The following is a 12,542-nucleotide window of genomic DNA, read 5'->3' on the forward strand; positions in this document are numbered from 1 at the left end:
TCGACGAAGTACGTCGACGTGCGAGAGAGATACGTGGCCTCCTCTGTTACGAGGAGAATTGGGAGAGTCTCCCGAGGTTGTGCGAGTGTGCGAGAGTGTGAGAGAGTCACAGGTGCAGCGCGTTGGCACGAGCAAGTGCCGACGCCCGGACGAGCCAGCAACCATCCGCACGAGAGGAAGGAAGCTAGCCAGTCCGCCATCATTGTCCGGAGGACCAGAGCAACCAGCAGCCTTGGCGTGGGAGAGCCGAGGAAGCTAGCCGTCACCAGGTCCACGAGAGTCAGGGAGGCGCCGGCGGGAGCACCGACGGACGTCCACCAGGGAGAGAGCGAGTAAGAAAGTATTAGAGAGAGAGAGAGAGAGAGAGAGAGAGAGAGAGAGAGAGAGAGAGAGATCCGAGAGTGAGGCGAGTGTCGTGCGGGCACACTAGAGAGAGAGAGAACTCGAGAGACCAGGGTGTTGATGTGCAGTGCGGGCGCACACCAAGACGTCTTCTGCGCGAGGCGTCTGGCCAGCGCACGCGAGAGAGAGAGAGAGAGAGAGAGAGAGAGAGAGAGAGAGAGAGAAAGAGAGAGAGAGAGAGAGAGAGAGAGAGAGAGAGCAGTGCGAGGAGACGCGTGTGTGTGAGATAGAGACAGCGCGAGAGAAAACCCTATAGCTGCGCGGCTGCAGCAGGTCGGGCTTGCCACAAGCGGGAGGCATAGACCGCGCGCGCGAGGGAGAGAGAGAGATCACACTGGCCGTGCGGCGACCGGCGAGAGCCGAGTCGAGCGCGTACGTGTGCGAGCGTGGCCGCGAGCGCGTACCACGTGACGCTACAGGCTACGGCTTGGGGGCTAACGTGCAGACGCGAGAGAGAGAGAGAGAGAGAGAGAGAGAGAGAGAGTCAGCTGTCAGCGGACTGGACCTGGGCCTGTGGCCCGCCGTCTGCTGCACGAGCGTGGCTCGTGTTTGAGCGTCCCAGCGTAAGCCCTGCGTGGCTAAACTGTGCGCGGGAGGCACTACAGCCACCATGTTGTAGGGAAGGGCTGGGCAAAATACATGTGCAATAAAACTTAACCATTGTGTGTGATCATTTTCCCCTCTCCCTAGCGTTCTCCCAAACGTGATGATCGCGGTCAAATCCTACGTTTAGAAAAATCCTAGTGCATGCGAGGCTCTAGGTGTTGCGAACCTGTGTTGGGAGGCACAGCGTCGCACTTTCTACTGCAGTCACCTGCGCATCGCACTAGTGTACATTTTTACTAAGTTTCGTGTTATATATTGTGCTTTGTTGTAATTCGTAATGTTGCCGTGAGGCTTTATTCTGCATGAATCCGCTCGCAAAAACGCAAGAACATTGTCTCGATTGTAACAAGGAGAAGTAGTGCATCACGGCCGCATTGTACACAGCTAGTGTCTCTGCGACCGCAACATACCCCGTTATAGAAGATGGAATTTTATTTTTTTACAAAATTATACATTTATTTTGTATTTGAACTTGTACATTATATAAAATGATACACTAGTAACACGTAATTACAAACTTCCAACGTTGTTAAAGCGTTTTAATTTATTTGGAAAGTTATCTTTAAATAATACAGGGTCTGCGCGAAATTCCACCAACTTCAAAGGCATTTGGCCGAATAATCTTGTGAATTCATTAATGCACTGTGTTCTTTCAACCATATGAGTTAAATCAGCTGATAACATTTCAGTGTTCACGCATTCAGGGCAGCGAAACTTTTTCTTAGCTGTTACCTAGAACCAACAAAATTCTTTATCAATTAATTTATTTATTCATAATTAAAAGTTTAACTATTCTTAAATAATGTTTAACGCGCGATAGTTTCGGTAACTAGCCTAACTCAGTAGAGGATTGCCATGGTAACGTGCGCTGCTCTCTCTCTCTCTCTCTCTCTCTCTCTCTCTCTCTCTCTCTCTCTCTCTCTCTCTCTCTCACTATACGTGTTGCTCGCAGCTGTAGACAGTGAAGCCAAAGCGCTGATAGTGGCAATACCAGCTGGTCTAACTCTTAGTATCGATCAATGTCAATTATAATATGATGTAATTATAAACAAAAAGGTTGCATAATAGGCGATAAAAGGAAAAAATTAAGTATTTTCATCGCCAAACATTTTATGCTGATTGCAATGAAATCCCTGCATTTATACAAAAACTACAGGTGTACAAAATTTCCTCTAAAAATTTTAGCCCGAAAGAACCACTCGTTCAGTTGGGATCCTACGAACAGTGAAGAAATTCCCAGAACACTGCACCCACACATACATATATACATATATCTGAGGTGAAAATATTTTCATGTGTGCGTATATATATATATATATATAAATATGAAACCGCTGCCGTGACCGTGACCCTTCAACATCATTTTTTTCGTAAGGTAATGATGTTTAGTTTCAGAGATATGCATTTTAAAATAATTACCTTTTTTATTTTATCTGCCTAACAGAGCAGTCAATCGCGAAAACCGAACGACAAAAAGGAAATTTTATTTTCTTTCAAATGCATTATAGCTAAATTGTTTGTAACAATGGGATGATTGAAAAAAAATGTTATTAATATTGACGGAGTAGTTCCAAAAATATTACGGTATACATACACACACACATACACACTCGCAAACACACACATCCCCGCGCGGGGATGCCGATACATTGTATGTGGCGCGTCCCCTGAGTGGCGGATAGAGGAATGCTCATCGGCGCGTTGAGGTCCCCTTAACCGACCGAAGGGTAGTGAAGAAATAAAATATGCTCTGCGGACCTGTCACGTCATGCGATTTTTACAATATTTTTAACATTTTTAAACTTTAGTTTTCGAAATGCATAAATGCGTACGCGTCGCTCGTCGAGCAAATACAGAGATGCGGGCCTGAAGAGAGAAAGCGAGGGACAGATAGCCCTATCGTAAATCTCTTGAGCTGCGCGCATTGACGAGAGGCATCAGCGGATGCACTACAATAGCGATAGTAAAGTTTTTCTGCGTATTAGTCGGTAGAAGAAAGTTTTCGGCGCGACGGACCGAGCGCAATTTTATAATGAGCAGCTGCGTTTGCCTAAGATATCGGCAGCGTCTAGAGCGACCGTAATTAAGACAACCTACAAAGCTCGTACCTTTTTTCATTGCAGGGACAGTTTCGGGAATACGCACGCTTGCAGCTGTGTACCGATCTCAAAATTTTCCGCTTTTTTCAAAATGTAAATGCTTTATTCCATTTTAAAATAGTAAATGTTTATTTAGAATCATTTCACAACAAACTATTGTATAAACTATGATAATTTCGATTTGCATAAGTTTGCTTTTAGCAGTAGTTTTTGTGAAATGGTTTTATATGGATAATTATACATACATATAGTATATTGTTTGCAGCATAATCAAAAGAATTTCAAGTAATAAACTGATAACGCGGTTTATTCATTAAATAATTTAGCACTGAACTGTATATTTTTCGATTTATACAGTTCGCTTTTTGTGCATAATTGATGAATGGATTGAATATATGTTTGTTAATTTTACTTTTCATTATATTTAGTTAAAATTACAATTATCGGTCGGTGTAAAGCTACGATTGTTATAACGATGCATTGAAAATTTTAATGAATTTAAATTGAAATAAGGTATTCAAATTAATGATGATAGCTGTAAACATAAAATATACGATTTTCAATAGTAGTTTCATTTATTCATAAAACTTTCTTAAGCCAACATGCATAAAAGCTTTATTAATAATTTTAAATATATACTATTTAGTATAAATTCGTAGAGAATTTCACAAGCATTAAAATTATCATATTAATTATTGTATGCAATACTTTATTTAACTTAGATAAGTAATAAATTGAATGCTTTGGAAATTACATACCTGACCGAAGCTGAGTAGGAGGAGAGATACGAAAATTCGGCGTAAGTGAGGGAAAGCTGAGATATAACGGCTTTAATCACTGGCTAATTTTGATGACTCTGAACCCTACGTGCTACCAAACATGTCACTAGATCGTCACTTCGATCCCGGCTCTCAGTAAGCTCGGAAGTAACGTTTTGCACTAAGTAAGCACGTGAAATTTTGTATACGCACTTAGTACGCATTTTTAAGATTTTTATATTACCGTTCAGTTTGAATTCGTAAAATTTTGTATTTTACGCTCAATTTGCATTCTTAACCTGCATTTAACAATAAAGATTAATTTAGTAAAATTGTGTGTGTTCAGTGTTTTATTTACTGAAATCTCTTGTCCCTCTGCAGATTTTTTTCAGTTCCAGGCACGATAACGACAAAGAGAAAAGTAAGTAAAATTTGTTTTTGCTATCTTAACTTGTATTAAAACTGCCTACAACCTATCGCTTGGATAAGTATCTCTCTTCTCTTTCTTTTAGAATTTAGATACGACTAACCACGGGTCATTTTCTGGAAGTTTTACTTTCCTTTTATTCCTTTATACAATCATTCAGAGCACCCAGCTATTGCACGAAGGTGCAGGCTAAAGGTGCAATTATATTATAAGCGCGGAAGCATCGTTGGATGTTACAGACCAAACAGGCTAGGGAAAGAAAATCCGTAGATAAATAAAAATGGATAGTAAATTAATAACATTACTACCCCAAGCGAGTCAAGCTACAGAGCCCAGTCCCACCATCGATTCCGATTGGGTGAAAGCCCCGGTGGTCGGCGCTGGCCCCATAAAGATTAGGAGGAGGGGAGTAAACTCACATAGAAGCCACAGAGATTAGTCATCTGACCCCTGCTGCATGTAGAGACGCAGGTGATATGGAAATGGAAGTCTATGCAGACAGAGATAAGAGAGCTGTTTGCGTAACGCAAAGGAATGCGCACTTGGACCGCCTTGGCAGCAGAATCGAGGAACTGATAGACTATGTCAAGGACAGACACAATGTGCACAAACAAATTAAAGATCTTGCACGAATCATAAGAGCAAGCTATAGGGAATCTTTGCATGGCAGATGATAACTTAGATCAATGCCAACGAAGGCCACTAGGTACTAGATACGAAACGCTCTTCGGACTGATGCAGAGGAACGTAGGTCACAAAGTTTAGCTCTCACTCCCCTGCCCGATGCAGAGGAACGTGGGAGCTAGCGTTGAGTACATCCCTGTTGTAAAACCTCACGTGAGATCTCTTGCCAAAAGCTCATCTAACTATTTTTTTGTTGTTTACGCGTTTTAAACCATTCTTAGTCAATTGCTGGCTTTTTTGAAAAATTTGAACTTGAATTTTTTTTTTAAATTTGACCTTTTGGAAAAGTTTGAATTTTTCAAAAAAGCCAGCAATTGACTAAGAATGGTTTAAAACGCGTAAAGAACAAAATGATTAGATGATATTTTGGCGTGAGATCTCAGGTGAGATCTCACGTTAGATTTTTCAACGTGGCTCTAAGTGCTTCTCAGACCGATACTGAGGAACGTAGGTAACTAAGTTGAGCCCAGACTCCCTTACCCGATGAGGGACGTAGGTGTCGGGGTTGAGTCTGTCCAGAAGATGACCGGTTGATGCTGCAGAAAGCAGACGGCTGGACGATGCAGAATGAAGAAGACGCCAGGACGATGCAGAATGAAGAAGACGAGTTTGATCCTGAACCCCTAATCACCTTTGTAGATGGGAGATGTATGGAAATTTCAAACTTCAAAGGAGAAGCCAAATAGGCTAGTTAACGAGCCCCACGAAAGTATTGTTTAACGATAGTACCTGTGGTGATCCGGTGTCGAAAGCCACTTGTGCAGAGATTGCTCTGTCTACGCGACATAAAAAAAAACACACACATCTATACGGACATTTTATAATAACACGTATTCTATCTCCAAACACTTTAAAACGTGTTTCTAACATGTTTTTAATGAAGTCGACAATTTTACTATTATAAAGCTTTCTCTAGGAGGAAGCAAAAGTTTACTATTTAATTATAGTAATTTTTAATTTACACTACCTCATCCGTGACTCTATTTCTATTTCTAAGAAATCTATATAAATGTACATACACACGCACACGCGCGCGCACCAAACACAAACACACGCGCGCGCGCACTTACATACACATATGTGTGTTTTTTTCATGTAGCCTCGACCAGGTTTGTTTTAACAGATATTTGCTACATTAGCTGTAACATGTAAGCTAGATGATTTTGATTCAATAAGTTTTGTTGATATTTTCATATTGAGACCTATATGAATTTTTACATTTTAGGGGTTGAATTTCACCTTTAAAAAAAATTTAGGAATTATTAACATTATTAGTACTTTATTACATTAAAGTCTAACCTTTAAATATTCTTGTTCTACTACTTCACCATAATATGATACATTCTGGTGATCTGCTCACTGAATTTCCTACCAGAGTAACTATGGTTTAGAACAAAGGCCATCACTTTTCAACTACAAGAGAATATGTATGCGGTGGGGGCTCCCTCGTACCACCACATGTGGTTTGACGCGCCGCCTAACGGAGCACCGCGTGGCGAGCACGAGAGGAGCTCATTAGCTTATACGCTTTTGACAGTCAGTCCCGGCCTGGCCGCCGTTGCGAACAGACCATTCTAGTCAACTTGTACATACAGTTTTCAATACAACTTAGTCATATCAGTATTTAGTCTGTATCATTATTTCTTTACCAGTCTATGTTCCCCTTTTTCTGCCTTAGCTGGGGAGTGCAGAAGTAGAGATCTCAATCTCTAATGCGTACAAAGATTTACGTTGCCACTTATTAATTACTTATATACGAAGGCCTCATGCTATTAAAATTACATATATCTTTTCTGAATTTGCTGTCGAGATTTTTAAGCTCTTTAACCTTATATCATTTTAAAGACTATAAATATCTGAAATTTGTATTTTACGGTTATGAATGTATGTATGTCATTATGTATGTTTTATTTATCATTATTATTATTTTTTTTTATATTTGGCGTAGACAGAGAAAGCTCAGCGCAACTGGCCCTCTGACACTAGATTCCCACAGGCCTTATTGTTATGCATTTTTGTACATCTCTCACCCGCCAAGGTGATTAGGAGGTCATACTCGTCTGTTTCGTACATCATCGTCCAGCCATCCTTTGGACAGTCTCAACCTTGATACCTACTTTCCTCTGCACGTAGTGGGAAAGTCTAAGCTTCACTCAGTTACCTACGTTTCTCAGCATGAGACCAAGGAGTATTTCGTATTTGGCCTCTACGACTTCGCGTCTCAAACCACTGCTACGTGGGTTTTCAACTTGTCACTTTCTTTTTTTCTTTTCTTCTTTTCTAACCTTCTCAAGGATTGTTGCTACATAATAGCCTACGGCACATCACTTCTATTTCTACGTCAATATATCAGTCATCAGCGACTCAGGCATTACTCTGGTTTGATGAAAGCCTCCTTGTTCTTCCCGCTCCCCTTGATATTTTGTGCAATATTAACTAGAATATTCGCAAATATTATTATTAGCAAGAATATTCTTGATCCTTTCCAAACTGATTGTTGACACAAACATTTATATCAATATAAACAGCACTGCTGAAACTGACAGATGACATTAGGATTGTCTGTTTTAAAAAGTTACTCACTATACTGCAACTATTTAACTTTAGTAAGACTTTTTACACAATTTTTCCCTCGAGATTATTGCGTAAACTGATCAGGATGGGATTTTCCAGATCAGTGGTTCTGTAGGTCATGTTTTATTTGTTAGAACGTAACCGTAGAGTGTTTACTAAATCAAACGGAAATTCGTCTTGCCTAACAAGCAACCTTGGCGTCCTACAGAGATCGATCTTGAGGTCCATACTGTTTAACATCTACATAATTAATCTCCAAGAGGTTTTGGCCGATTTTCGAGGGCCCAAGGGATTACTCACCAACAGAGTTGTGCATTTGCTTCACGCGGACAACCTGAAACATATACTTAAGTCACAAGAGCTGATCTTTGTGAGGGTGTGGAACGCATGTCAGCGGTGGTATGAGCTGAGTCGGATTGGGCTTCACACAATGCTCTGCACCTCAATGCTGGCAAGACTAGCGCTATAATTTTTGGATCTGAGCAAATGTAAATTAACTGCTAGGGTTGAACTTGCCCAGTATCGAAATCCAGACTGATTTCTTTATTCCATTTGTCGTATAACGGGAGTTTTCCTGCAGGTAATATACAGGAAAATTGCTGGTTTTTCCGAACAACGTTACAACTTCCGCGCCTCGACGAAACTCGTAGTTATATCTGTTGTAAAATGTAAATATATATGATCATGATACTACTCAGAAATGGTACACGTCGCGCCATCTATTGGTTTACGACGATTTGGTGCAACGAGACAAGCTCGATCGAACGCGAGCATAATGCGCATGCCTCGCGTATATACTCTAAGCGCATACTATACTGTATACTCAGCTCCGTGGAGTCAAACTATGCGACACTGTACTATATACTCTTTCTCTCGACTACAAGACTCCAATGTGAGCGGACGGACTGCCGACTGGGCTATATTGCCACTACTATTATATATATATATATATATATATATATATATATATATATATATATATATATATATTAGATTATTAATTAACCTCACAGTGTTATTATTTATCCACACACTCCAACAATACCAAGGGCGCCAAGCGCTCGCCGACTTGATTTTCCGAAACGTGGGAATGCGCGGTCAGCTTAGCCCCGCGATCGCGGTTTAGGAAAGATGCACTTCAGGTCGGACAATTCTTGTCTTTGATTTTCAGCACGCGTTTATTTAATTTACTCACAACTTACACTTTGTCGTTTTACACAGAGATATCCAGTTTTCTACGATTTATACGACTATTAACTCGCGTAGTAATTTAACACTCAACAAAACCTAATACTGACTTTTCTGCAATAGAGAGCCTATATATTCGTAGATAGCCGATTTTCCGCACTGATAACCACTTAACCGTATTCTAATCGCAAATATCCTAATAATCGAAACTCCGCCAAGGTAGCCGAGAAACAAAGACAACCACTGATTATACACTCTATTCGTGACTCTCGTATGTCCCAAGGTTTGGTCGCAGCCAGGCGCACTCACACTTCAAGACATCCACAAATACACTTGTCTTTCCCGATCACACTTAACTAATTGCCCGCGAATACTACAGACGCTGAAGAATGTAGAGCTCGTTTGCGTCTGACGACTTACAGCGAGGGCCCCGTTACGCAAATAAACCCGAATTATCCGAAAGACAACCGCACAAGGAAGCTCCAATTGTATAAAGAAAACTCGGAAACGTGACGGGAGAAAATCAAAATTGATCCACTGACATTAATCCTTCCTTCGATAACTTCAGGGAAAATTGCGATACGCAGCAGTTTATGTTCCCGACACTTTGCGGAATACTGCAACGCCGATCTAGCTGGAAAGGAGATCCAATGCCTGTCCAATGCAATATAATTTTGCTAGTTGTAATAATAATTCAAAAATATAGCATACTTTCACATAAAAACTCTAAGAATTCTTTTTTATCTGATAAAAAAGCTTTGTATTCAATCCTTTATTATTAATTATGGTGATATTTAAATATAAAAATAATAATTTTAAAAATGTAACATTAATTGCTTATATATATATATATATATATATATATATATATATATATATATATATATATATATATATATATGCTGTAACACACGGGTACGTAAGAGAATATCAACAGTAATAAAAGTCAATGAAAATGGAGAAGAAAATAAATAAATAAAACATAGTAAAAGTATTTACAATTGGAACAAAACTTAAAACTAGAATTATATTGCGAGAGAGAGAGGGGGAGGGGGAAACGCACGAGCCTTATAGCCAGCGTGTCTCAAACGGAGAGAAAGAGATCATACTTCACAGGATCATTTTCATCAGGCCAATTTTGCTCTTTGTCCCTTTGTATAACTTTTTGACCCTGTTTCTAACTCTGTTTCCTAGTCCTAGTTTCTCCATCATCTCACTATGCACCCATCAGACCATTCAAATTACTTACCAATAACATTATATCAAAATTTCAAAATTCTCCTTTTGTCGGTACCAGGTCAAATATGTTCTCAGCTAATTCTAATTATGCAACGATGAGTATAATTCTAAATTGCTCATCAACTTTTGGCATATCCAAAAACATATTATATCATATACTTTTAATGCATAATGCAAAAGCTATTTGACAACTTGCAATAACAAGATTATAGATTTAATTTTTAACAATTGCATCTTATCCATTCTTTAATAGCTCTCTTTTGAGAGTACTTTTCTCAATTCAAAACTTTCAGTTGATTTAGAAGCGAATTAAAAATAGTGATAGCTTTCATATAGCGATTTTTATTACTTATTCTTTTGTTTGTTCTAGGTATAATAATACTTCGGTTTCTAGTAAAACTATCAGATTCTAAGTATTTCTCTTTGAGATTATATAAATGTAATTTCAACGATTCTAGAGCGAAAAGTTGTCCTATATTTACAGGATTTTCATGCACTAGAAAATTATTTTTATTGATAATTTTTAAAATTTGGTTTTGGAGTTTTTGTACTTGGGCTTGTCTATTTCTATATGCTCCATACCAAGCGATGATACCATAGCTTATGATGCTATGAAAGAATGCATAGTAAAACATTCTGAGTCTTTCTGTAGGCATGGTTTTAGAAATTTTATAAAAAATATATACTAGATATTTTGTTTTTTCAATAACATATTGGATGTGGCTGTCCCACTTTAGGTTACTGTCAAAAACAATTCCTAGATATTTAAAATTTTCTACTCTAGTTACATTTTTGTCGAGAATTTTGAAATTTTCTAATACAATATAATGTTGCCAGTTGTAATAATAATTCAAAAATATAGCATACTTTCACATAAAAACTCTAAGAATTCTTTTTTATTTGATAAAAAAGCGTTGTATTCAATCCTTTATTATTAATTATGGTGATATTTAAAAAATAATAATTTTAAAAATATAACGAATGTATGTAATGAATGGCTAAGTGGTCAAATCGTAAGTCTACCAATCTGAAGGTATTGGGTTTAAGCCCAGAGCTTAACGATTTTTTTTAAATATAAATAAATAATGTTGAATAATATTTGATAAATTATAACAAAAAAAAAATTATTTAAAGAATATTGAAGAAAATCAAATTGTAATAAATAATGACAAATAAATATGTCCCAATCTGGAATACCAGTAACTACCACTACTTGCTATTATTTTTTATTATTTGATTTTATTATTTATCATCGCTTGCTGTTTATTAATATCTTATTGATTATTATTTCCTGCAATTTAAAAATACTTCCACCAGGGATTGAAAATATGATTTATCCATTTTTTCAGGGAAACATCAGAAATAAACACAAGAACCATTTAGTATAGGATCTCAATCGCAGTTAAGTAAAGTAACAGATTCTTCACCTCATCTGCCTAGTTCTGGGTCTGTATATTCTGTACCACATGGACGATCATATGTAAATCAATCTGTTTGAGGGTCCATAGATGTGATGACACCAGAAATAGAAGCAGCTTTTGATAAATGCAAGATTTCTTACTTCTTCTGTCTTTATAATAGGCACAGTTGCAAATGCATTAGGTGTCGATATAGAAACTTTAATACTTAACAAATCATCCTTCAACAGATCGCAGGCTAAAATTCAAAAAAAGGAAATTGAGAAAGTAAAAAAATTGTTGATGGATAAATCTATACCACATTTGATCGTGTACTGGGACGGGAAACTTATTCCAGACACAATGACATGTAAACAAATTGATCGTTTACCCATCCTGATTTGCGCATTGGAAACATTAAGAAAATTATTAATGTACCTGGATTAGAAGACCAAAAAGGGTCAACGATATGTAACGCTGTTTATCAAGCATTGGACGACTAGGGGGCTGACACATTTAACGCAAGGTGTGTGCAGCGCCTCCATTTTCCATGCTACTATCCGGATGGTAGCACCTGTAAGGCCACTTATTTTTATCAATTTTTGAATATTTAGGACTTAATACTACACAAATATCTAATTTTCATACAATCAAAATATTCAGAAAATGGCGTCATAAAATAACATTAATTTCGTTCCAATTTGTGACACGTCCAATTTAATTTAAAATTAAATTATCCAATTTAAAATTTTCAAAATTAATACATTTACGTTTAAAAATATTTGTTTTTGATTCTTCATACAAATTTAAGAGAAAAATGTTTCTATACATTTTTCTGTATAATGTATTCCTTCTTGTTGAAAAATCATTGAAGTGTTGAATTCAATATTTTCAACTTAAATTTCCGAAACTTCAATAATTCATCAACAAGAAGGAATGCATTTTACAAAAAAAATGTATTGGAACATTTTCCTTTTAAATTTGTTTAAAGGATTAAAAAAAAAATTTAAGCGAAAATGTGGTAATTTTGGACTTTTTGGCTTTAGACAGAGCCATATATTTGATATAACTATTGAAATTTCCGCACTGTTACTATTAAGTTTTTTACATTTTTAAAATGTGCATAATAACCCAAGATACCGCTTTTGTTTCTTAGTCTGTTCTGAAC

General features: G+C 37.6%; 1 protein-coding gene across 1 annotated transcript in view; it reads right to left on the reverse strand.

The window, feature by feature from the left end:
- Positions 1-1,422: 1,422 nt before the first annotated feature.
- Positions 1,423-12,542, reverse strand: part of LOC100114642 (exostosin-2) — a 139,490-nt gene continuing 128,370 nt past the window's right edge. The window contains exon 7 of the mRNA XM_031933231.1: positions 1,423-1,740. Within this exon, the coding sequence (XP_031789091.1) occupies positions 1,519-1,740 (222 nt within the window). The 3' untranslated portion in view covers positions 1,423-1,518. The remainder of the gene's footprint in view (positions 1,741-12,542) is intronic.

This window comes from Nasonia vitripennis, unplaced genomic scaffold, assembly GCF_009193385.2.
Source record: "Nasonia vitripennis strain AsymCx unplaced genomic scaffold, Nvit_psr_1.1 unplaced0001, whole genome shotgun sequence".
NCBI classification, from domain to species: Eukaryota; Metazoa; Arthropoda; class Insecta; order Hymenoptera; family Pteromalidae; genus Nasonia; species Nasonia vitripennis.